At 42.0% G+C, this 27,180-nt stretch overlaps 2 protein-coding genes across 9 annotated transcripts in view; one reads left to right on the top strand and one right to left on the bottom strand.

The window, feature by feature from the left end:
- Positions 1-13,332, top strand: part of ST6GAL2 (ST6 beta-galactoside alpha-2,6-sialyltransferase 2) — a 74,004-nt gene extending 60,672 nt beyond the window's left edge. For 6 of the 7 annotated variants that reach the window (XM_077927626.1, XM_077927623.1, XM_077927622.1 and 3 more), the window contains 2 exons: positions 6,902-7,127; positions 10,922-13,332. In XM_077927626.1, the coding sequence (XP_077783752.1) occupies positions 6,902-7,127; positions 10,922-11,009 (314 nt within the window). In that variant the 3' untranslated portion in view covers positions 11,010-13,332. Of the gene's footprint in view, positions 1-6,901; positions 7,128-10,921 lie in introns of those variants that run through there. The other variant, XM_028727978.2, reaches the window with a different exon arrangement.
- LOC114596424 (parapinopsin-like) overlaps positions 4,231-27,180 on the bottom strand; it is a 47,412-nt gene continuing 24,462 nt past the window's right edge. For both annotated transcript variants that reach the window (XM_077927628.1, XM_028727980.2), the window contains 2 exons: positions 22,312-22,545; positions 4,231-5,230 (listed from right to left, as the gene is read on the bottom strand). In XM_077927628.1, the coding sequence (XP_077783754.1) occupies positions 4,991-5,230; positions 22,312-22,545 (474 nt within the window). In that variant the 3' untranslated portion in view covers positions 4,231-4,990. The remainder of the gene's footprint in view (positions 5,231-22,311; positions 22,546-27,180) is intronic.

Genomic DNA, 27,180 nt, shown 5'->3' with positions numbered 1-27,180 from the left:
TGAAAATAGGAGAATCTGTATCTGTACTGCAGTGACATTTCTCCAAAGGCCACTCAGGATCCTTCTCACATCTGCACAAACATCTGCCAGGCAGGCATTTCCACCACACCTGACATATTAACATCTCTGCTTGATTTATAACCTGCTAGTAGCTTATCAGACCCAATCTCAGTGCTCAGAAATTAACATAATGCTTGCCCCAACACCTGTTAGAAGTGTTATGACTAAGAAGGATTGGGAAGCAATTTGGCTTTAGGAAAGCAAAATATGTGTTAACTAACCACAAAATATTTTATTGAATTCCTGTTAAAGGGTTCCAGAGGTAACATGACATAACAAAAATACAACAGAGCTTCTTGGTAGCACTATATCTGCTCCCTGTTTGTGCAAGAACTGGCATGATGGAACAAGCACTACTATTATGAAATAGCTATGTAAGACTGCTGTGTGTACACACACAAGCACACAGAGAGAAAACCCCACATAGATATGAAAATAGATTTAAGCACCAGAAGCAGATGTAGGCTTGAGAATCACAAGCCATGCTTAAAACAGAGCTGTAGTCAGGTGGCATAATATAAACGTTTGTGCACGTAATGGACTTAGATGGAATAGTGTTTGAATCAGTGGTGGGAACCGAGATACAGACGATGCTAACAAACTTTTATTAGTGTGTGTGCACACCCACAAAAACGCTCTCCTCAAACAAGCTTAGAAAATATCAAGATCTGAAAACTTTCAGGGCTATTTTCTCTTCTAGGAATTAGGGAATGAGCAATGTGCTCCAAGGATGTTTCACTGTGTGCATGAAGTACCCCTGGCTCAGAGAAGGGGGCAGTATGTAGAAGACAGAGAAATGCTATTGGGTGACAGGGAGAAGGCAGAATTGCTCAACACCTACTTTGACTCTGTCTTCACCCGAAAGGAAAGCAGTGCCCAACCTGGCGATAACAGAACAATGCAAGGAGGGAGCTGCAGCCTAACATAGAAAAAGAGGTGGTAAGGGAACACCTAGCCACTTTAAATGAATTCAAATCTTCAGGGCCTGATAAGCTGCACCCAAGGGTACTAAAGGCGCTCGCTAATGAAATCTCAGAGCCTCTTTCTATAATCTCTGAGAATTCTTGGAGAACAGGTGAGGCCCCTGAAGACTGGAGGCAGGCAAATGTTGTCCCCATCTTCAGAAGAAGGGGGAAAAGAAAACCCAGGTGTAAACTACTGGAACCAATGGATCCTAGTTACAAGGTTCCAACTACCATATTTTTTGCTCTATAAGACTCACTTTTTCCCTTGTAAAAAGTAAGGGGAAATGTGATTGCGTCTTATGGAGCGAATGCAGGCTGCGCAGCTATCCCAGAAGCCAGAACAGCAAGAGGGATTGCTGCTTTCACTGTGCAGCAATCCCTCTTGCTGTTCTGGCTTCTGAGATTCAGAATATTTTTTTTCTTGTTTTCCTTCTCCAAAAACTAGGCGCGTCTTATGGTCAGGTGCGTTTTATAGAGCGAAAAATACGGTAAACCTCAGGAAGAACTTGCTCAGCAGTGGAACAGACTACAAGAAGTAGTGCAATCTTCTTGGAAGTTTTAAAGCAGTGGTTGGATGGCCATCTGTCATGGATAATTTAGTTGGGATTCCTGCATTTCAGGGGACTGGACTGAACTAGACTACCCTCAGGGTCCATGTCGACTCTACAAGTCTGTGATAGCATGTTTAGAACATCATTTTTGCACAAAAGATCTGCTGCAAAATGGCAAATTAGTGTGGTCTTATTTTTACTTCTTTTTTAAACTTATAAATAAAACATGCCAGTCTTGGACTGGGAACCAGTAGGTATTTTGAAACCACTGGTAATTTCTGAGATTATATTGCCAACGTTTAGAGATGTAGGCCCACAGGTTGTTGTTTTTTTTAATTTCAATGGGAAAAGCAGCTATGATTCATGTCAATGGGTGTGCAAAAAGATTAGTTTTCCCCCAATGAAGAGAACGTGAAAGGATTCCACGTTGTGGAACTTCTCAGGTCAGTTTGCCACATGGGAATCAGAACACTTATGGTTTTGCAAATATTGCTGTGATCATTTGAATATATGTATCTTGAAGTTTTATGGCTACTCCATAGTTTTGAATGAAAGTTGCAGGAATTGTTAGTGCTTAGTTTCTGGAATATGCAGCATTCAAAATGTTCTCAAAATCGAGTTTTTGCTAAACTAGAAGCTGAGCTGAATCCCAATCAGTTTTCAAAATATATTATTTCTTTCATACTAAACAGTTGGTACAATAAGGTAAATGAAATTACATTCTTGTGTACTTCCAATCTTCTGGAAATGACTTTTTAATTATCTTGCTAATTACATAGTGTAATTGCATTGCACAAAGATACATGCTGGAAGCTGAAAAGCTCTTGAGTGATTAAAATTGCCAAGGACAAATTAAATTTCTTCCTTTTTTTTAGAATCGTTAATATCCATTTATATTTACTATTCATACAATGAACTTAAACATTTATTTAATTCTGATAAAAGAACTTCAACACAAACCCCAAAATCCCAAGAGTTTGATCTTCTGCTATTGAGCTAATTTCAAACCATTGTTTAAAATTCCTAAATACATAGCTGTGCGATAAGAGCTTGTGACATAGGTAGCTGAACATTGCACTGTTTTTGGCTGACAAATCCTACATTGATATAGAAGATAATTCTGTGTAATGGTGCATGGATTGTCATTGCCATGTATGAGAGTCTACAATGGAAGGAGAGTCCACCAGCTTTCAAAGGAGTCCGTTCCACTGTTGAACAGCTCTTGCTGTTAGAAAGTTTTTCTACGAATTCCTCAGAATCTCCTTTCTTGTAACTTGAACTTCGGGTCCTTCTCTTCCCCAGCATGAGAAAACAAGCTTGCTCTGCTTTCCATGTGACAGCTTGGAGATGGTTATCATAATCTCCTCGTGGTCTTCTCTTTTCCAGGCTAAACTGCTGGGATAGTTCAGTAGAGCATGAGACTCTTAAATCTCAGGGTCACAGGTTCACACCCCACATTGGGCAAAAGATTTCTGCATTGCAAGGGGTTGGGCTAGATTGGCTTTGTGGTCATTTCCAACTCTACAGTTTTATGATTCTATAAAACATGCCCAACAAACCACTCAGTAGTTCCTTGAATCTTCTTCTTTGGCCCTTTCTGAAGATGGGGATTACATTTGTCCACCTCCAGTCTGCAGGGACCTCACCTGTTCTCAAAGAATTCTCAAAGATTATAGACAAAGGCTCTGAGATTACATTCACAAGCTCCTTTAGTACCCTTGGGTGTATCTCATTCGGCCCTGGAGATTTGAATTCATTTAAAGTAACTAGGTGTTCCCTTACAACCTCTTTTCCTATTTTGAGCTGCAGTTTCCTTCTGGCATCATTCGTTCTGCTATTGCCAGGTTGGGCACTGCAGAGAATCTACTACAGTGGTACCTTGGGTTACAGGTTACAGACTCCGCTAACCCGGAAGTAGTACCTCGGGTTAAGAATTTTGCTTCAGGATGAGAACAGAAATTGTGTGGCAGCAGGAGGCCCCATTAGCTAAAGTGGTGCCTCAGGAACAGTTTCAGGTTAAGAACGGACCTCCGGAACGAATTAAGTTCTTAACCAGAGGTACCACTGTACTTGCATGCTCCTCCTCTTGCTTCAAACACAGCCGAAGAAACCTTTATAATTATTTTTAACCTTTTTTCCCCAAGCCTGAGCTTCTTTCTGAGCTTTGCCCCACCTCGGACATTCCCCCTGCAACTGTTGACTATATGTGTATACTCTTCTTTGGTGATTTCCCTTTCTTTCATTTCTTAATACATGCCCTCCTTCAATCTCACCTCATCTGTAAGCTCCTTATGTGGCCCACTGGTTTCTTTAGACGCCTCCCACTTTTCTTTCTTGTTAGAATTGTCTGCATTTGTGTCTTCATTATTTCCCCTTTAATAAATACATAGGGCAGGGAAATACTATTAGGCAGGGGAAAGTGGGAAACAGATTCACATCAGGTACCTAACGGTGAGCAAGGGCTGAGGATAGTGTTGTCCGTGTTGACTTCTTAGGCATGGGTTTGTGCTTTACAAAAGCGGTAGCAAGCACATACTGGGTAGGGATAACTCAAACAGTAATTAAAATGAAGCTTCCTGTTACAGCTGTAGATTTCTAACCTGGGGCCAATGTGTTTTTTCAAAAGTTAAAACCATAAATATGTAGGTTACATGTGGCCTCTTCACATGTAGATTTCGAAGGGACTGTGGGGGTTGTCTAGTCTGACCCCATGCAGGAATCTCTTCTCCAACATGGGGCTCAAACCCACAACCCTGTGATTAAGAGTCTTATGCTCAATTGACTGAGCTATCCCTTGGTGCGCATATATTGGCTAAAATGAAGTTGCTGTCCCAACATCATTTAATAACAACAGTTATGTTCCTTATAACCCTGCCCCCTCCAAATCTGACCGTTACTAAATCACTGTACTTGCTTGAGAAGGGAGATCTACATTTTGTGTTGTGAAAGTGAATCGGAATATTTAAAGCTTATTACCAGCCTCAATATGAACCAGCAAATGTGTGAGCTAGGGCATATTTACTACTCTTTTAAAAAACCAGTTAATACTGTGACTTAGTACAGTTTTGAAAACTATTCTAGTGGTCAGTGCTTATCAGGTTACAAAGATCTAGAATGAGATTTTTGTGAAGCTGAGGTGGAGGGAGCTAATCTCAACAGAATGGGCATTGAGGCATCGACCGTTAACTTCAAGCAGCTATCCCAATACATTGTTCCCTTGCTCTAGAGCACCCATCTTTTTTTTGGTGCTATAATCACATAATTCCTACTTGATTCAGAGTTAGAAACAGTTAATAGCAACACGTTTTGTTCCTGCTTAACGCACAGCAGATTCCTTAGGGGAAAACAAAGCAAGCTGGCAATAAAACTGTAACATATATGATATAGATGGATTAGGCAACAGCTTGTACTCGTTCACAAGAATGAATTTTCCTTGGACATCTGTGGCGGGCTGTCTGAAACAGGCTCTGGGCTTGACTCTGGGCTCAGAAGGCGGTCCATTTTCTCGTCCATTTGGGGAAGCGCTTGCCTAGCGGTTCCATCTTCTACTTTCCGGTTCAGTTGGATGACTGTGACCTTTGAATGGCAGGTGGTTTCTCCGTCAGCCGCTGAAGCAGGTTGGCAGTGGAAAAGCATCAGAAAGCATTTGTAGAACTGGAAAACAAAAAAACCCAACCAGTTTCATTTTGCTAAACTGCAATTTTCAGGTTATGAATTAGGCTAAAGATTCGTGCATTTAAAAAGTTAAGTGAAGATTCAGATTCTGCTGTTTACATTGCAATCCACCCTTTCCCAAACCTTTTCACTTTGGAGCCTTTGAAGAATGTGCTGCATCAGCTCCGGCGCCTCACAGCTAGTTCCTCCCTCAGTTTGAGGGCCAGAACACGCTGGCCCTCAAATTGGTCCTGGGTGATGTACTTTATTGGCTCGAATATAAGCCACTCCTGAATATAAGCCACACATTTAAAAGTCATGGGGGAGGGGGAGAAAAGACAGTAACTGAAAATGCCGCTCCCTTTCTCGCTTTCTCCCTTCCTGGCCTTGGGAGAGAGGATGGGGGACTACGTGTGGGGCGGGCGCCGCTGTGCGGCGCTCCTGACTGTTTACCCCACGCTCCTGGCTGCATACTGGATTCTTTTTGTAAGGTCATGAATATAAGCTGCACTTTAACTTTTCACGGTTGGAATTTGGAAAAAAAGGTGTGGCTTATATTTGATATATTGCCCAGGCCTAATGCTGACCCCACTGGGCAGAATGGAGCCTCCTTGACTTCAGTAGGAAGGAAGGCCAAGTTAAGCATAATACAGCCAGACACGGTAGCATTGGTTAGCATTTTGCCACGTTGGCTCTAACCTGCAAATCACCCTCTGAGAGCTGCTCCTCATCTTGGGCAAATTGGCCCTGCAGCAGACAGGATGTCATACAAGTCACTGACAGGCTTGGTTGTGCAACGCCAGAGGACCACATTGCTGTTGCAGGCAAGAGAGGCAGGTCCTGAACCTCAGGAAAAGTCACGGCTGCTGCTTTCCGCTCCTTTAGCTTGGAGCCCCCCTCACATGTGGGTCTTAAGAAAAGACTGTGGGTTAAAGGCCATAGGGGAGGGGGCTTATCTGGCTCCCTGGAGGACTTGTGAAGTTTAGCAGAAACTGGTGGGTTGTAGGACTGGGAGCTCAGGGCTTGCCCAACCAAAGAGTAAGTAGGGCTGGCCGGGAACATCTTTGTCCATTGAGGCAGAAGCCCTTAAGAAAGGCTATCAAAACACGTGGCACAGTAGCACCCAAATGTATTCCCCAATTCACAAGCTGAGATTCCTGCTTGATGACTCTCGAGGCTCCTTCCAACTCTGCAACAGGAGGGAGGGAAAGCAGTAGCAAAATAAAGGGGGAGAAAACAAGGGAAAGAGGCAGCTTGAAAGGAGGAACAACAGCGCTCTCTGGCCCTTCACCATTTATTTTTAACAGAAGGAGGAGAGAAAAATGAAGGCTGAAAGTAATTCACAGGGGCAGCAGAAAAACTCACAAGAACAGAGGAGCTATGAGAAAGGGAAGAGGAATTTGGCTGAGGTCAATGGCAATGGATCAACTCCTGTTTTCTTGATACTAGTGGTGCATTTCCTGTTCCTGGTCACCAGGTGGCAGCCAGAACCCACTCAACAGCCCTTTGTCCAAAGAAAATATATTGATTCAGCACTACCGCATGCTAGAGATGATCAGCAATTTAGCAAACAGAACTTGATTTTTGCATGTGCAATAATTAAAAAGGAACCTAAGTTTGGAAACTTATTCTGGCCTTTTAAAATACCATAAACGTTTTCTCTGTTTTCAGGGATTCTCATCATGATGTCCATGTGCAGCGAAGTCCATGTATACGAATACATTCCTTCAGTCCGGCAGACCGATCTCTGCCACTACCATGAACTCTACTATGATGCGGCTTGTACCTTGGGGGCTTACCACCCGCTGCTTTATGAGAAACTGCTGGTGCAGAGGATGAACAGAGGCTTCCAGGAAGATCTGTACCGGAAAGGAAAAGTGATTTTGCCAGGGTTCAGGTCAGTGAAATGCCCTGGATGGAAGTGATTCCCATACAACACTAAGAAAGGATATTTCTAGAACAAAGTGCAATAAGGTGCTGCTGTCGTACTAATAAACAACAAAGAAATACTTGAAAAAAAACCCGGATCCTAGACCAATCTAGTCTATAAACTGTAATTAAGTAGCAGGCTTAGGGGAAGTCCTTGCTTCTGAGGCCTGAGTATTTATTATTGCTTTGAAAATAGGTTTTGGGGTTTGTTTTGGTTTTTTTTTTTTTTAAAGAAAGGCTTGCTTTTTGAGAGATGCAAACTATGGTGAAGGTAAAATACTGTGAGGATATATGCCAGAAATCATCAAGCAGTTATACCACATGTGCCCGATTGCAGTCCTTTAGACAAGGCAGATTAAACACGAAGCCTAACCTAGTGAAGCAGTCCTTACAATTAAATAAGAGCAAACTTCGGCTATATTTTTCACAGCATCTTTTAAGATTTTCCTCTCTTCCCTCTTATAAAAAGTGCCAGATGTTTACTGAATACAATGAGCCATGTTTTCGTTTTATTTAAACTCTTCTGTAGGCTGAGCTTGGAACCCTAACCTTAAAACACAGGTGCTGGACTCTTTTAACATGTGTTAAGACGTATTTGGTCAAATACATAAATTGGTAGCATGCACAGGAAAGGTTGAGTAGAAGACCACCACCTGGCTGTTTCAAGCATATTGAAATTTGTTTCCGTGCCAACGTGCTGGCACCAGTGTCCATATTAGAGCAAAGATATTTTCTGACCTTTTATGTGGGACTGAATTGCCACACATTCATGTACGCAGGCCTGTAGGCTGATTCTCACTCATCATGCCATGACAACTACCTCCAAACACCCTCATGTCAGCTACTGTAGTCAGGATGAAAAGTCTTACCTGCAGATGAGCCATCAAGGGAGTAGGTTGTTGTGTGACAATCACAACCCACAAGCAAACAACACAGCTTATCTTTAGAAAGCAGTTGCTTTCTAATGCTTTGTTTCCTCTACCACCTGTGTGGATGTGTCAGGATGCTGTCAGTGGCTCCCGGCAGCGGTTGCCCAGGAAAGTATAAAGACAAGGAAAAATGTCTTACAGTCCTTTTTTATTCCAAACTTTACAGAGAGAGGCTATAGAACCCAGCCTCTTGGATAATGGTGTTGTCCCAAGTGAATCTTCACACACCCCAATCTCTTCCACTTCCTCATTCATCATTATCATCATCATCATCTCTACAGGTGTTGCTAAGTGCCCTCTGTCTTTGAGCTCTTTGCTCTCCTACTTTTAAGGCTCGCTGGGTTCTGGGAGATGGTGGGTCTGGAATGCTTTCTAGTGACATGTCATCCAGGTCTCCCATTATTTCTCAGCTTTTCCCCTCATCTGCCTCTGAGCTGTGACCTCCCACAAACCCCCCGTTGAAAATCTATACTATCTTCCTCTTCCTCCTCCCTGGAAGGTTCAGGATGGGGAGGCGGTCTCCACCATTCTTCCTCCTCTGCCCAGTCCCTGACAGGATGTTAGACTAGAGATCTTCAGCAGCCTTTTCCATTTTAGTTTTCTTTCGCTGCCCCAGAGCCCAGTTGCAGCGCTATTCAGGGAAAAGTGTCAGGAAGAAAGGTTGGGGCAGAGGGCAGCAGGGCTTGTAGTCTTCCGAATGTTCACTGCAGTATTTATTGGCAAGCCACGTCAGGGGGAAGCGAGTGAACAGAAGAGAGGAGCTTTGGGGTTGTCAGAAAGTAGTAAGAAGAGAAGAGGGAATTCTTCAGGTTGCCTTGTGAGCCAAGGATGCAGTGCGGCAGTGAGATGCCAAACCCTGTAGGTTCTTGCTGTTAAGAGCAGAGAGTCAAAATTCTGGCCCAGAAATATTCAAGCGATGCTTCTGCATTTGCAACATTCACTTTCACCCCCACCCCCAAGTTTCTAGCAGTAGGAAGCAAGATCCTGATTCTACTTCTAGATCTTAAGAATGTAAAGACAATTTAGCTGGATCAAGCTGAAGGTCCATCTCATCTCGCACTCTGGTTCCAGCAGTGGTCAATTAGATGCCTCTGGGGAGGTTTGCAAGAAAGGCATAAAGGCAGTGGGCTTCCTCTGTCGCTTGTCCCCAGCCTCTTGACATTGACAATATCTCCAAACACAGAGCATTAATTGGGCTGCTGTGTCAACCTGCCTGTGTGTCACTTATCTGCCTGTCTAATCTTGTTTCTGAAGGTGGTGTTCATCTTCCACATCTTATTCCCCCCCCCCCCCAATTAAAAAAAAAAGTGATGAGTTCCATAATTTAATTAAAAGGAGGATGGATCAGGTCGCTCCCTTCAGGCCTACATAAGACTCCTGTCAAATGCAAACTTTCTTACAAAAGACTGCTGAGCACCAACAGAGACGTTCTATAATCTTTCACCTTGTTGTCGTGCAAGGATAGCCCTCCAGGTGTTGGGAGTGCAGCTTCCTTCCTTCCTGTTGGCCATGTTGGGTGGGGCTGATGGGAGCTACCGTCCAACAACATCTAGAGATACACATGTTCCCCAACCCTGTTGTGTTTGCTCAATCAGAAGTATCCCAGTAAAGGAAAATATAGTGCACATATCTCATTGCTTAGGCTCTTAAAAAAAAAATTTACGCAGCTGGGTTGAGAGAGAAGAGAGTTTGCATCCGTGCTTATATGCATATGTTTCTGCTGTATTCTTAACAATAACCACCTGCCTGAGGCATAATTCAATTTAAACAAATAATTGTGTTGGGTTCAGCATAATTTAACCATGGCTTAGCTTAACATCCTATTTGTTTCAGTGAAAGCTAATCTCATTATTGCTAACACAGCAACACACACCAAATACTGGATCATAGGAGTCGATTCCTAGGGGCCGAGGTCCCTTCGCCACACCCCATAAAATATCGGAGGGGGCTGGGCCCCACCCAAAGTTGATGGGCATTGCCATTCATATGATGTGTGTGTGCCATCTCATGTGATCCATTATGTGGGGTGGGGCTTGCCTAGGGGCCCCAGTATTATATTCAAGTTGGCACCCCTATACTGGATACTTTTCTGAATAGTGCCATTTTAATCAAGTTTTATCTAAGGGTTCAACTGCTTGCACATTTCTTCAAGAACCTTAAATTAGTGGTGGCCATGTGGTATCTTCTTAAATGTAACTTAGAAGCACTGCTTGTCTCCAAACTGAGGTCTAGTACAAACCCAGGGATGCCACCACAGATCCTGAGTCAACCTTCCAACAAAGTCTGGTTTTCCCTCTCGCCATTTAAGTTCTCCTAACTCAACCACCTTCGCAATCGAAACTGTAGTTGTTTATTCCACTGACTTCAGCAGGGTTCGAATTGGAAACTTTAAAAATACTATTATCGGTTCATCTTCTGATAAGTGTTTGCTTTGCAAAATTCCACAGATGAAGAATAATGCATTTTACTTCAATGTTGAAGGGAGATGAGAGGGGAAGAGGGAGAAAAACAGGAGGGGAACTTCCGATTTTGTTTTTTAAAAGTTGCAAGTGAAAGAAGGAAAGCATTAGGAAGTGAGAGCTGATTGAAAGTTCAGACTGTTCAGTTTAAGACAGTAAATGAATGTGTATTAGATGTTAAATAGAATTTTGTATGTTTTTAGGCCACCTTATTATATATATATAGATATATATATAACAGTGCATTTTTAATCTATATCAGAATTATAAATGTTCAGTAAATGTCTGCAACTCCTACTTGAAGTCAGTGAGAAATCTCACTTTAAAAAAGTATGAAGTCTGTTTAAGCCTTTGCTTCTTCTTCTTTTTACCAGTTTAAAAAACAAAAAGCAAGGGTTGCTGGGAGAAGTTAGTTTTGATTGGCATAAATATGTTGAAAGCGTCACACTTTCTCTGCACTGATGGCTGTACAGTTGAAAAGTTGCACTCAACACCTTGGGTAAAGCATACTTGTTTTCTGTTCTTATTATCTGTCATGATCTACACTTTCCACTGTGAATTTTTTAACGTGGTGCTCTCTTAATTTTTTATGCATAACGCCTTCAGAGGGTCACTTTGAGGTGTTCTCATGTTTGTTACAGGGAAATTGATCTATGAACTGTTGAGCCAATCTTTGTTTTGCTAGCAAAAACAAAACGTTCATCTCTTGTTATTTTTTCCATTGTCATGTGTGACTTGGAGGCATGGCCAGGTACTTGCTTCACCTTCCCAGTTTTCCCCCTCCGCTTGCTACCAGAGTTACTCGTGTTGAGTTCAAAAGCACTGAATGTGGCACTGGGCACAAAATCCAGCTTCCAGCGACCTTTTATCATTTTTTTTTTTTTAAAAAAAGAGGTGCTTTATAGCCTGTGTGGCTGGCAAAAATATCCCACCAGTGTTGAGTATTGCCTCCTCCAAACTCAGAGAAGTCAGAGGCAGTGCTTAAAAATATATATTATAGGAGCCTAGGGCAAGGCTTCTAGTACCCAGTTTTCTTCCTTGCAGAATCAGATTAAAAATATGGAAATTAAGAAAATCATGCACCCTTGTTTAATTAGCTGACACTCAAATCACAGTATCCAGCTTTTCTCTGCACAGAATCCAGATTGTTTTGCAGGCCAATTTTCCCCCTGCACATATTCTTTTGCTCAAAGGTAAGTTCCACTGTGTTCAAATGGATCTTGCTCCCTACAGGTGCATATAAGACTGCAACCCTCACATGGCACCTGGGAACTAAGCCCCATTAAACTCAGCGAGGCTTACTTTCAAGTAGATATAGGATAGTTCTGTCAATTAGCCTTGTGGCAATCGCATGGCTAGTTGGGATATGGGAAGTGCCTAGTTTCCACTGAATTGCGTAAATAGCAATCCTAACCCCACTTACCTTGGAGTAAGCCCTATTGAATTCACTAGGACTTACTTCTGAGTAGGCTTGGTTAGGGTATGGCCACAACAGCTCTGCCCACCCCCCACGCCAGACAAAATACTTAAATTGTGACACCCTACTGCCGTCGAGTAGGCCCTGTGGCGGTGTGAGCTCTCATCCCTAAGTCAGAGGAAACATTTATGGGTGTTACGCTCATCATGCAAAAATATTTGAAGTGTTAGTAATGAAAGCTGCAAAATGCTCCACACTTGTTAAAAATCACCCTTTCTAAAGTGGATCATTAAATATAAATGGAGGTTTTTGAAAATATTGTGCTAAATAATTCTTAGTACTTGGGAAAAAAAGTCTAGCTAGGAGTTGTTCTTTTGATTTTGTTCAACAAGACTTTTCTATCCCTAAATTGAACTCTGACTTCATTAATTTCAGAGTGCTTTGTCTTGGACAGATTGTGATGCATAATTTTCTTAACAAGTTCCCCTTCTTTCTTTCTCTCACACAAACCATACTAGGGTAGTTTTACATGTGCTGAAATTGAAGACAGACAAGGTTATGACTGGGCTTTCCACGTTTTCTCCTTAAATTTTTTGAAAGTTCAGCTGCTTACATGGCGTGCAAAATTGGAGTAAAGATCAAGTGCACCTATGGAAGGAAGGATGGAATATAAAAATAAATGATGATTGTATTTATTTATTTATTTTTAAAAAGTAACCAACCTCTTTCCCTCCCTTCCTTATACTTTGCAATTTGAAGATAAAATACTGAAAATGGCGTGAAATTACAGGCACATTTCAACAAATTTTAAAATCTCATATAGAGACATTTGCCTCCATAAAACTGCAGCTTTCTGTGCAAAGAGAACATCTGGATTAACTGTTTATATAAGTACCTCATGTCTATTGAAGGTTTATTTAAATAACCACCCTGAGAGCTTTTTGATGAAAGGTGGTGTATGAACTGAGTAAATTAAATAAAAATAAAATGCATTTTTATATCGCAGGTTTCCACTCTGTAACATGGCAACATAATTCGAACCTCTGTTGTTACATGGCCAGCTGTGTACATGCCTTATATTCACACATATCATCTCATTTTCTAAAGCTGTAGTCGCCGAGCTACTCAAATAGAAGACTGTGTACTTTTTAAATAGCCTTGAGAATTATTTTGTATGATAATTTTTTAAGTGAATGTGCACTCTTCAAGAAACGAAAGCTTGAGATTTTCCAGGAGTCGCATTTTTAAAAACAGTGTTTGTATACATTTTAACACTTTTGTATTTTCTATTTTGGTTTTATATATTTTTATGTATGCACAGTGTACAGATTTTTCTTGTAAATAAAGTTTGTTTGTTTTTTTATTTGATCGGATGCATCAGTCTCTCATTATTTAACATGAGGGAATTAAAATGTGTATGTTACAAAACAAATGATGCCATTAAGGAACTAACTGCACATGTAGGTAAAGGTCCAGTCGTAACCGACTCTGGGGTTGTGGCGCTCATCTCGCTTTATTGGCTGAGGGAGCCGGCGTTTGTCCGCAGACAGCTTCCGGGTCATGTGGCTAGCATGACTAAGCCGCTTCTGGCGAACCAGAGCAGCGCACGGAAACTCTGTTTACCTTCCCGCTGGAGTGGTACCTATTTATCTACTTGCACTTTGTGCTTTCGAACTGCTGGTTGGCAGGAGCAGGGACCGAGCAACTGGAGCTCACCCCGTCGCGGGGATTCGAACCACCGACCTTCTGATTGGCAAGTCCTAGGCTCCGTGGTTTAACCCACAGCACCACCCGCGTCCCCTTAACTGCACATGTAGCACCTGGTATATAAAGTATATAAAGGCAGTGTGGTGTAATGCTTAAAGTGTTGGACTAGGACCTGGGAAACCAGGGTTCAAATCCCCATGAAACTCACTGGGTGACCTTTGCCCAGTTATTGCTTCTTAGCCTATCCTACCTCACAGGGTTGTCGTGGGGATTAAATGAGGGGGGGAACCATATACGCCACCTTGAGCTCCTTGGAGAAAAAGGTGGGATATTAAGTACAATAAATACATATACATTCCGAAAATAAGCTTAGTCTCCAAGCTACTTTTGATGAATAGCCTTGTGAGAAGTGACCTATCCCTGAGACCTAATTTGATTCCCTCCTGCCACAAGTTACAGAACGGGGGGGGGGGGGGGGACAAGTGTGAGCAAAAAGATCTGTAACTGCTAAGGCATACTGAATTTTTAAAAAACTACTAATGCACAGACCTCGCAAGGGAAGCTCTGTGTTTAAGAAGGCTTCCACAAGCTAGCCTTAAAGGTTTCCTAAGACTGTTGGCATCACAAGACTTTACAGCTACCTGGTGTGCTCAAAAGGCATGGATAAAGTGTACCAGATCTTGTGCTCCTCAAAAACAACTTTCTGGAGTAGAAGTAGAGACCTAAATGATCTAGGCTTTTTGGATGAGCATCATCTCACTCACTCTGCCTTCACAGCTCTTAACATCTTATAATCTCTACTTCCATGGCCTTAAATAATACATGGACATGATCATTCCGCCAAGCTATTCAGAATGGATAACACACACATGCTTAAAATTACAAGGAAAGCCATTCCCCACCCCCCAATAATTTTTATATGGTCTTTAAAAAGATAAAGGCCATAGCTTCTACTTTTCATGTTGCGCTAAATGTAAATGTCTACATTTTATTTCTGAGTACATGCAACTGACTGGTTGTTCTACAGTACTCTTTGCAGTAGGAGCTGTAGTACAAAGGTTAATTTGAAGGGGCACAAGCTTTTTAAATGCCAGTCGTACAACCTGTAGCCCCAGTCACTTTTTCTGAGATCTGAATGGCTCTGCAAAAGGTCTTCAATCCATTCGTTTGTCATCAAACATTAAGAATACCTAGGCTGAACCCAATTAGAATACCTAAGCTGAATCCATAGTCAACTTTGTGATTGTACAAGGTCCTAATAGTCCAGCTTTACAGACTGTGCACACTTACATACGGGTTTCATCAACAAATCTGATGCCCAACAAGTCGCTATTAGTCAACTGCTGATTTATCATTTCTGTTTGTGAACTTACAATTCCGTCTATGTATGAATGTCAGAAGCAGTAATTAATGAATGCACAATTTTAAGTCAACGCCATGTGTTTAAGATGGTGGTGGGAACCCTATAGCCCTCAAGATGCTCTTGGGACAATCCCACCCACCATCCCTGACCCACCATTAATGCTGGCTGGCAAAAACAGGAGTTGGAAGTCCAAGAACATCTAGAACATCTGGAAGTTCACAGGTTCTCCATTCACTGCTTTTAAGAGAGAATCTATGAAGGGTGTGTCTGGACTGCACCTAAGCCAAATGTTTCCACACTTCTGCTTCCAACAATTTAGCCAACACTTTATTGATTTGTTGCCTGCCCTTCACCCAAAGGTTCCATCATTAAAACACAAGGTTAACAATAACAGAACAACTTGTAACCATAAAAAATAAGGCGGGTCCTAACAGTATATACCCAAAGTGTCCAAAGAGGTGCCTCTTCAGCACGTTCCTTCAGAAGCCAGATACACCTTAGTGGGGATGGAGTTCCACAGCTTAGGGGTTGCCATGGAATGCCCTCTCCTGGACCACCACCCTCCCCCAAGCCTCTGAGGGTAGAGACACTACCAAAAGGGCCCCAATCTGAGCACTTGAGCTAGTCTGATGGGAAGGAGGCATTCGCTCTGATATTTGGGACCTCAAAAGGGCCTCCCAAGACGGGGAAGCTCTGAGGAGAGCTCTGTGCTCGCTCTCTATTCCCCAACAAAACTCACTTGGGAGGTGTTTCCCCCTAAGGATAATGTGGATGCAGCGGTCACACATTCCCAATAATCCCCTTGTTTGGGTATTCCAATGAAGGAATCCAGCGGTTGTGGATCCTGTCCAATGCCCTGCTGGTGTCTAGAGCCATGGCACGACCCCCAGTCACATCAGGGGAAGCTTCCAGGTATATTTGCATCAACAAGCTCCTCCCACTGGTTGTTAACCTTAGGATGACTCCCTGCTGCCCGGGGTGGAGTCATGTATAGATTTGATCCAATGCCTAAGCCAATGCCACTCACATGCTGTAACCAATAAAGTTGTGGCCTTCTTTAGCCCATTAACCTAAATACATGTGTCCCTGTGCCTTATTTATCTCAAAGCGGGTGGCGGGTCCTCGACTCACAATGAAGACTACTGGGAATGACAACTGCTGGCTCTTCCTTCCACCAATACGGTCATCATTTGCTGCCTTTCAAATTCTACTGCCCTTCTAATTTTGCTGCCCCTAAAATTCTGCCACCCTAGGCAGCTGCCTGATGGTTAAACTGGGTCTGCTCCCAAACTGGGGCTAGATATGAGTGCCAGGGCCCTCTAGTGACACCCTAGACATTTTTCTATATAATCAAGGATAGCTTCAGAAGTGAGCTATAAAATAAATATGGAATTGTTTCCATAATTTATATCTCAACCTTTGATGCGTAAGCACACTTAGGGTGGCTTGCAAACCTCCAGATACATTTATAGCCATTATACCAGCAGTTAATTTGATAATAAAGTGGATTCCGAATGTTTTCATTACGCATGCAACAGACATTATGCTGTATTTGTGACGCTCTGTTACGTTTTATCGTTTATTTATTGTTTGTAAGCTGCTTTGAGATTCGTTTGAATCAAAAGTGCCATAGAAATACGATCAATCAGATCAAACATTGTGACAAGCTCACTTTAAACTTAACTTCTGTGCTCTAACGAAAAGTAGCATATCCCAGGGCGGAAGGTCCTGCTAACTAAGGCAAAGTTTCCTTGAAAAATGTCCCTAAGTAATTGTTGGCAGACCCAAGGACTTCTAACATCCAGCTTGAAAGGGAACACTTCACCTAGCTCCTTATCCAACAATACTATGTCAGAATTATTTAGCCAAGCGAATTATGATTGATGGATACAGAATGACATATGCCCATAGGCCAATCTTCAAGTCATCATTTCAACATCCAGCTTCAATTGGAAATGCATTTATTAATGGCAGCGTTTGATAAACAAGTTTAGAATACTGTTTCTGTAAGAGAAAGTAAGGTTCATTCCAACACTCTAATTCTACGATTCCGTGTGTAAGAGAGAGGGTGGGAGAGAACTAGAGGAGGGCAGGGACCTTGAGAACTGTTCCCCATGAACATTTATTATTATAATATATTTATTTGTAGCATCAGTATAGCACACTGAGCAGGGGCACACCACCTGGCCACAGTTTTCTTCACTATGATCAGAGTGCGGTATTCCTATTTAAATTATAGCAGTTATTTCTAATTCTGAATCTATAAATATGAGTATACACAAAGCAATGTTTTCCTTGTTCTTCTCTTTTGACGATGGATTTCCCTGAGTTGTGGGTGGGGAGGGAGTATGCAGGACTATTTATTGTTGTTTTGGGAATGATAGTAAGCTGCTTCAGAGGTAATGTTTGCATGGGGGGAAAGTAGTCTGTTCTCATTTCAGCACAAATTTGGAAGATAAACAGGCAAAGGCTCCTAAAAGTTTTTAAAGACTTCACACACTTGCCATTACCTTGGGATTCATCTTGAAGGGTTAGAATGTAAATCTCCTCGAATGATAATGTTGAAAGAACAGTTTGTGTAGGAAGGATGTAACCAGTACAGCCATCCTGTGTGTGTTCTTGCATAACTATTACACACATCTGTGTGTTTTAATGTCAATTACTGTGCTTTCAGAATCAGTTTTACACGTCTTGGAGATGGAAAAGGAATAAAATTATAAGTGTGCTAGAAAAGAGTCATAAAGCCTGTAGGCTGTGGGAAGCAGCTAATTGGGTTATTAAATAGTGACTTAGCCACAGGCTGTCACACTATATACAAAACGAAAAATAACATTAAAAATACAGAATATAATTTTGAATTACAATGACAGGCATCAATTGAGTATAGCAGCATTTAAATATGAAATGCCAAACTTTTAAAAAATTAATTCCACAGACTATTAAAGCCACCACATTTTACAGCCTTGGTAGGTTTATAAAAATTGTCACGGTCAGATTCATTGAAACTTCTATTATAGCTCATTATGAATCAATCATCCTTTCAATCCAGGCCAGTGTTTGCCAAATGTTTTTCCTCCAATAGATCACTTGAAAATTGCTGAGGCTCTTGACACACAACTTAAATTATTATCGTTCTTTTTTATCTGGTTGTAGCAATTGTAACGTGCTGTGCTGTGCCGTGTGGTTTTTCAAATTGTATTTTCACTGTTTCTTAAATCTGGCCCTACTCATCATAGTCGTAGACATGCCTTAGATTTGGTGTTTACCTCTGCAGACATGGGTGACCTGAGACAAAGTTCCAGTAGAACAAAAGAAATGCCATGGTCAGATCACTTCCTGGTGCAACTAGACTTCTCTGTGACCCTTCTCCTCCACAGGGAGCGGGAACCAATTCAAATGGTCTTTCCCGCCATTTAATGGATCCAAATGGCTTCCAGAGATCTCAATCCAGAATGAGAGTCCTACACCTTGCAGTTAGCTGCCTGAATGGACTGGAGAAAATGTTTTTTCCCCCTCTGTAGTTGTACAGAAATAAATATTGCACCCTTATATATACAGTGGTATCTTGGTTCTCAAACTTAATCCATTCCAGAAGTCCGTTCCAAAACCAAAGCATTCTAAAACCAAGGTGTGCTTTCCCATAGAAAGTAATGCAAAACGGATTAATTCGTTCCAGACTTTCAAAAACAACCCCTTAAACAGCAATTTAACATGAATTTTACTATCCAGCGAGACCATTGATCCATAAAATGAAAGCAATAAACAATGTACTGCGGTCACACAATCAATCAATCAATCAGTAGCTGAACTGGGTTCCTTGCAGTCACAAAAACAAAACAAAAAAGAGCCTCAAAAATGCAAAATAAATAGCAAAAACAGACAGACCTCAGCGTAACACTCAAATCGGAAATGTGGCACTCAAACCGGAAGCATAACACTCAAAACAGAGCACGTTCAGCTTCCGAAAAGAGTTCGCAAAGCGGAACACTTGCTTCCGGGTTTGCAGTGTTTGGGTTCCAAGTTGTTTGAGTATCAAGGAGTTTGAGAACCAAGGTAGCACTGTAAAGGGAGGGGATCTTACAGCTAAAACAGGTGAAGATGGTGGTGAAGAAGATGAATATGAAAGGATGAATTATGCAACCTTTTTCGTTGTATCTCTCACTCTTCCTTTCCCCCTCTAGCTCTTACTAGTCTTTTTATTGTATTCCTCTTGGTGGAAGGTTGTCTCGGCTCGTTAGTGTGAACTTATTGTGCAGACTCCAAAGATATGTAAATATTACATAATAATGAAAAAGAGATGAGATCACAGTGGCTACTGCTTTAAATAATATATGAGGTAGTGAAGCATTCTTTTCCTTGATTATCTGACTCCGACAGAAGAATTATTCTTACCAACAGCTCTTGGAAGTCTACATCCCATTTTCAAAATATACTTGCAAGCCAAATGAATGGGAGAGAGGAAATGAGGAGAATATAGTACATTTCAGCAGGTTTCTACCGCCGTTCTCCTCAGAACTGCCACATCTTTTCAGCGAACTGTTCGCATTTTTAAAAAGAATTATGATGATTGGATAATTTCTCTACATCTTGCCATCTTGAATAAGACTACAGGTTGCTATTGTTATTTTATATCCTTTTTACATTAGCAGTAAGATGTCTTGAGTAAAAATATGCTCTAATGTTTGTAAAATCCTAACATGCTATGTTGAAATCCTAACATTTTAGCACAAGTGAGGTAGCTATTTTTAAAATTCTTATTATTTATTCAATTTGTATAATGCCCTTCATATGAGGATTCATAGCATAAAAACACAAAAATACATAACGTAATGAACAAAACAGTACCCTGCAAAATGATGTTCATTAGATCTTTCCAGTATATAGATTTAAATATAACTTAACTGAATTCTGTAGGAACAGTGTGATAGAAATAGCTAACAGCCCACTCCTGTGAGCCATTGTACTGAGGCAACAGTTCACAGGTGTGGCTTCAAGGTCTCAGCAGTGGGCTGGAGCTGAGGACATGGTCTGTTGTACTGTGACATTGCTGGGTGAGCCCAGTCTCACCACAAATACGGAAACAGATCTAGAAAGAAACTCACTTGGAGGAATCCTAAGTTTCCTCAAAGATCCTAGAGCCAAACAAGAAAATGCTTTTAAGAGGCATTCCCACGAGAACCAAAGAATATTTCTACAAAGAGTCACAAGAGGGCACCATTCAAGGATGACACTTTTCCACTGGCAAGTTAGATCTTGCCTATTTAAGCATGTGACATGCTGACATGTACCTAATTTTCTGAAGGTATATTATTTAACATCACAATGTATCCCTAATCTGCAAATGGTGAATTCAATGCTTTTGCTCTTGGGCAGGGAGAATGACGCAAGAGACTTCCATGACGTCCAGGGAAAACAAGCATGGGTTTGCGAAGAGGCATTTTTCCAAGTTTCCGAAAGTCAGTACAAGCACTTATGATGACAAAGATGAATTTCCTATTGTGGAAACCCCCGTGGTGTGAAAAGAGGTGATTCAGAGAGATGAGCACAGCATACATTACAAGCCTGACGCACAACTCTGACAGTGTTGCGATATCTTAATATATTAGTGGGAGAAGCCGCAGCGTTGGCCTGTGGGAGTTATCTTAGAAACTCCATCAGTAGCTCAGGAGCAGGAAAAGGGGAGGTTTGCACTGCACAGAACTCCCACCGCCTCGCCCATCTCCCTACCAGTGAAGAACAGAACCCCACCTTCAGGGAAGCTAACATAGCACCACCACCACACCTGGTGAGTTACTTCTCGTAGCTACATCACCTCACCACAACCCTTCTTTTCAAGGGCCAAGAAATTGTCCCTTGCTCAGTGAGGGAAACTGTGCCCTTGAGCAGGTTGCTACTACAATTTCCCCCAGAATTGCCAAGACACACAGGATGATACTGTGATTGCCATTCTCGCCCATGACACGTGCTTATCAAGGTACAGTCCCACCGTAAGATTCCATCCCTAACACTTTTGTGCCAATTACAGTGGTACTTCGGGTTACATACACTTCAGGTTACATACGCTTCAGGTTACAGACTCCACTAACCCAGAAATAGTGCTGCAGGTTAAGAACTTTGCTTCAGGATAAGAACAGAAATCGTGCTCCAGCGGCGCGGCAGCAGCAGGAGGCGCCATTAGCTAAAGTGGTGCTTCATGTTAAGAACAGTTTCAGGTTAAGAACGGACCTCCGGAACGAATTAAGTACTTAACCCGAGGTACCACTATAATCTAGGAAAGTAGTAACAAAACAAAACAAATGTTCTCTATCTATCTTTAAAGAAATTCATCAGGTTACCTATTCTAAAGGCAATGAATCGTTATTAGGTCTCAGGGTGGTTCACAACATAAAAGTTACAATGTTGAAAGTACAAAATTGATTATGAAAACAACTAAAACAGTTAACAATACTAATGTATACAAACTAATACAGTGGAACCTCGGCTTTCGAACGTAATCCGTTCCAGAAGATCGTTCGACTCTCGAAACATTCGAAAACCGAGGATCAATGGGCTGGCTGCAAAGTCAATGGGGAAAAAATGAAAAACGCACCTTGGAAGCCATTTGACTTCCGAGCCATGTTCGAAAATGGAAACAATTACTTCCGGGTTTTTGGTGTTCAGGTTCCAAATTGTTCGGCTTCCGAGGTGCTCGAAAACCGAAGTTCCACTGTAAATACATTCCCCAACAAAAGCCCCTAAACAGTATCCCAGATCACGAATACAAAATACATATTAAGATATAATATTTAAAAACAAAGAACATCACCTCCAAAATAGAACAATACTCACCCAAGTTAAAACCCCACCCCTGTTAAAACCATAATTTTAGCACAAGGGGGCCAGCCCACGCCCTCATTCCACCCCCAAAACTCTACCCCCAAACTGCTATTAATTACTAGTCAAAATAACTATTGAGCTTATCGCCCAACTAAAGTAATCTTGGTTGTCCTATGAGTTTTAATCTATTAACTGTGCAGTCCTGTGCATAACTACTCAAAAGTCGATCCCATTAGGCAGAGCGAGGCAGCCACAGAATAAAACAGCAAATTGTTGAGCACCAGCAAAGGTGGAAATTATTTACCTTACCTTGGGGGGGAAAGTCCTCCATTTTGGATTTTCTGCTTCAGATGCTAATAACTCTTAGTCTAAGTAGTCCTCAAACAAAGGAATATTACTTTGGGAGCACAGAAGTCATTTTCCGTTTACATAAGACAGCTCGCCTTAACTGTAATGCTCACCTGTTTGTTCATAAGTATGTAGATGATTGGATTGCAGACGGTGCTGCTCTTTGCCAGAATAGATGGTATGACGCTTGCAACTGGGGACACCAAGCCTGGTCTACCAAATGTCGCAAGGAGAGCTATAACTCCATAGGGCATCCAGCAAATCAGGTAACAGATGATGGTCGTGATCACCATGAAGAGGACGTGGAATTCTCTTTTACGGGCAGAAGTCTTCCGTATTTTTCCAACCTGGTAAAAATTACATAGTGCCTTATTAGTAAGCAGTCCAAAATATCCAAAGTATAGCAAGTCAATTTAAATGGTCAGTAGGTGGGTTCCCACGAGGCAAGACACAGTGATAACAGCAAGAACCTTTATTGAAGAAACAGAACTAAACAACAGGGGCAAAGCAACTGCTTATATACATTTCTGAAGGCCTGGGGGGCCACTCCCACTCCCAACGTGATTGGCTGTCTAAACTTCCAAGCTGCGAATCATGATTCAAGAGTTTAAGGGCCAATGGCAGAGCCCCAAATCCGGAAATGTTCTGTGATTGGATATCATGTATCGAATCAGAATACAGGGGCTCAGAATCCTTAGTCCAGACTCAAGCTCAGGCAAACACAGACCACTGAATACAGTGGTACCTCGGGTTAAGTACTTATTTCCTTCCGGAGGTCCGTTCTTAACCTGAAACTGTTCTTAACCTGAAGCACCACTTTAGCTAATGGGGCCTCCCGCTGCCGCCACACCGCCGGATCAAGATTTCTGTTCTCATGCTGAAGCAAATTTCTTAACCTGAAGCACTGTTTCTGGGTTAGCGGAGTCTGTAACCTGAAGCGTATGTAACCTGAGATACCACTGTACATAACAATCAGGCCCTTGTTCTTTCAAGCAGGACCAGCCTTATAATTATGCAGAACAAGACAGGTGCCTCAGGCTGGCTTTTCTTGCAATTTATTGGCCATTAACTGCTCCCAGACACTGGTTTTAAGCACCTCCACTGCCACACCCCTGAAACAAATCCAAAGTTAAAATAAAATTGGGTGTCACTTGGCACCCACAAAACACCCGGTACTCCAGATTGCTTTTAATTAATAAGCTTACAGGGCAAATCTTAAACATGCCTGCTTGGAAGCTAATCCCATTGAATTAAATGGGGATTACTCCTAAGCAACTGTGAGTAGGACTACAGCATCATTTTCTGTTTTGGAGCACACTTTGGCATGGAATTCCTTTGAATCAGCTGCTCTTCGCCTTGGAACACTTTAGAATCTGAACAATGGATGGTCAGACTTGGCTGCCAAATAGATCCCCAGGGCACTACTAAATGGCTATGTGTGTGTGTGTGTGTTAATTGCTCAGTTTAATTTGAAAGGAAAATAAAATATTCTTTAAAAGTTGTAAATATTGTCCCTCTCTTGGAGTTCTGTAGGTAAATGTCCTTGAAAACAGCTGCTGAAGAACCAATCAATCATCACGTGTGAATCATATTGTACTACTATCTCATACAGCTCCTAATTAGTGTTATGTAACTTCTAAGTCGATATTGTCAATTGGTAGCAACATTCTAGAGCCGGACAAGTGTGTGCAGTGCTCACAGATCAGTGCCTGAACAACAACCCTGATGTACAGAAATTGACTATCCCTGACCTGAATTATAGAGGTTACTCTTTGAAATTTCTTTAATAAATAAGATGCAATGTCTAAGTAGAGGGACTGCATACTGGTACCTATTTTTCTTTTTTTAAAAAAAAACTGGTACCAACTCAAGCAAGTACCGTATTTTTCGCTCTATAAGACGCACCAGACCACAAGACGCACCTAGTTTTTGGAGGAGGAAAACAAGAAAAAAAAAATTCTGACTCTCAGAAGCCAGAACAGCAAGAGGGATTGCTGCACAATGAAAGCAGCAATCCCTCTTGCTGCTCTGGCTTCTGGGATAGCTGTGCAGCCTACATTTGCTCCATAAGATGCACACACATTTCCCCCTTACTTTTTAGGAGGGAAAAAGTGAGTCTTATAGAGCAAAAAATACGGCATGTTCATTTGCCCAGTACAATGGATGTTAAAATTTCATACTGCAAACAGGAAACTGCTGCCTGAATGCCCACTCCCCAAACCATATATTACTATTTACCTTAAAAAGCTGCCTAACACCTAGGCAGACTCACTGTTCCATCTGTTTCTGTGCTGTCTATACCAGGCATGGCCAAACTTTGCCCTCTAGATGTTTTGGGACTACAACTCCCACCACCACTAGCTAACAGGACAAGTGGTCAGGGATGATGGGAATTGTAGTCCCAAAACATCTGGAGGGCCAAGTTTGGAGATGCCTGGTCTACACTGATTGCAGCAACTCTTCAGGGTATCAGACAGGGAGTCTCTCCCAGACCTACTGGGAGATGTTGGGGATTGAACCTGAGATGTATAAAGCAACTGTTTCTGACTATCCGTTCCACCATCTGTGGATTCTGAGAAGGTGAAAGCAGCTGCTGGTGAGGGGAGAGGCCAAGACCAGTCACCTTGAATGGGCTCACACTGTTGACTCATAATTATCGCAAGGCAAGCACTTTCACATCACACCGACTCTCCTCATGTTGGGCCTTCTGGGGTCGTGTATACCAGCATCCATCAGAAGACAAAGCATTTTGGAACATCACAGAATCAGCTTACTTACAAGAACTTTTGTCGGTGCGTGACTTTCAGAATTGGCCTGAGCCTTGTTAAGAAAAGCATGAACAAGTGGGGACTGCGACAAAACGTTGCAGAATGTACTCTTGTTCAATGATCTATCTAGCCATTTCCCCCTTCAGGATATTCTAGTCCCACTTTCCCTCTGTCTCTTGATTATTTGTGCCTTCCTCACCCAAAGAAACTCAGCATTCCATGGCCACTGAGTGATGATGATGATGATGATTTATTTATACCCCACCCATCTTGCTGGGTTTCCCTAGCCACTCTGGGCGGCTTCCAACAAAATATTAAAATACAATAAAACACCAGACATTAAAAAATTCCTATCATCATTGGATTGGGGGGGGGCGGGTTGCCTCGTGAAGTCTCCCCCAAATATTGTAATACTCTGTAAACCCTAGGGTTCTGACAACACTGTAAACCCTACGGTTTACTGCAAGTATGCTCCCTCTTGTTTCTGAGCAGTCTTATTTTAGCGACACAGCCATTCTAACTTGGCACCCAAGTCTGTTATATATGTAAGGTTCTTGTTGTGTCTGAGGCACTATAGGGCACTATAGAGTGAGAGGCACAGAGTAAACAAGTCTTCAAACTTGGCCTGAATTCAGTGTTTGAGTGCTCACAGCGAAAGCGGGCAAACTACAAGCAACATAGCTGGGCCCCCTTACAAATAAAGCTTGCAAGAAGAGTTCATTACAGAGGCACAATTCCCTCTGGGCCCACCCAGAATTCTGCATTTGCCCTGAAGCAAAATAAAAAAAAAACCATTTACCCACAAACCAAAATAGATGCATTTATCCCCAGAGAGACATAAACTATCAGGATGTCCCAGGGTTGGGGATCCTGTCACAACGCATTCATCCAACCAACGCTCAAGAAACAACGAAGTTCCTTCCGGGTCTCCCATCCCAGCAACAACTGGTTGCCAAGTAAGATTATACAAGCTCCTTTAAACAGATGCAATCCTACGGTGCTTCCTTCTGTGTCTGTATTCAGCTACTCCCTCTAAGGAAAAGAGAGGCTTTCTCTGAAGCGCCTAAGCATGTGCCTCCAGCAAGACATCCCTAGATTCTTTTTGACAGGTGAAACAACTGCAACAGGTCTCTAAGGGAGATAAAAGTGAGGAACACAAGGAAGCCATCAGGATTCAGCTCAGATAGCCTCTGAGACCTGAAGCAGCAGGTACTATCACAATAGCTTTAGAAAGCAGAGATGAAATATTCCAGGTAAAAACACAGCCAGCATAAGACAACCACCAGCTTTTCCCCCATCTCACCGTACAGCAGCTGTTAGACTACAGGTGAAACTTGGAAAATTAGAACATCGTGGAAAAGTTCATTTATTTCAGTAATTCAACTTAAAAGGTGAAACTGGAAAATGAAGTCAGCATCCCCATAAAGCTCGTCTGCGGAAGGAAGCATGAAGTGCCCCAAAATTTCCTGGTAGACGGTTGTGTTGACCCTGGACTCAATGAAGCATAGTGGACCAACACCATTAAGTCCAGGGTCAACATGGCCGTCTACCAGGAGATTTTGGAGCACTTCATGCTTCCTTCCGCAGACGAGCTTTATGGGGATGCTGACTTCATTTTCCAGCAGGACTTTGGCACCTTCCCACACTGCCAAAAGTACCAAAACCTGGTTCAATGCCCATGGGATTACTGTGCTTGATTGGCCAGCAAACTCGCCTGACCTGAACCCCATAGAGAATCCATGGGGCATTGTCAAGAGACAGATGAGAGACATGAGACCGAGCAATGCAGATGAGCTGAAGGCTGCTATTGAAGCTTCCTGGTCTTCCGTAACACCTCAGCAGTGCCACAGGCTGATAGCATCCATGCCACACCGCATTGAGGCAGTAATTGATGCAAAAGGGGCCCAAACCAAGCACTGAGTACATATGCATGCTTCTACTTCTCAGAGGTCCAATATTGGTCCATTTACAATCCTTGTTTTGCTGATTTCATTTAATATTCTAATTTTCTGATATTGTTAATTTGGGGTTTTCATCAGCTGTACGCCATGATCATCACAATTATAACAAATAAAGGCTTGATATATCTCGCTTTGCATGTCATGAGTCTATCTCATATATTAGTTTCACCTTTTAAGTTGAATTACTGAAATAAATGAACTTTTCCACAATATTCTAATTTTCCGAGTTTCACCTGTATATCCAAAAGAGAAT

This window comes from Podarcis muralis, chromosome 4, assembly GCF_964188315.1.
Source record: "Podarcis muralis chromosome 4, rPodMur119.hap1.1, whole genome shotgun sequence".
Taxonomy (NCBI): Eukaryota; Metazoa; Chordata; class Lepidosauria; order Squamata; family Lacertidae; genus Podarcis; species Podarcis muralis.
The sequence above is the reverse complement of the archived record's forward strand: the minus strand, read 5'-3'. Positions and strand labels throughout refer to the sequence as shown.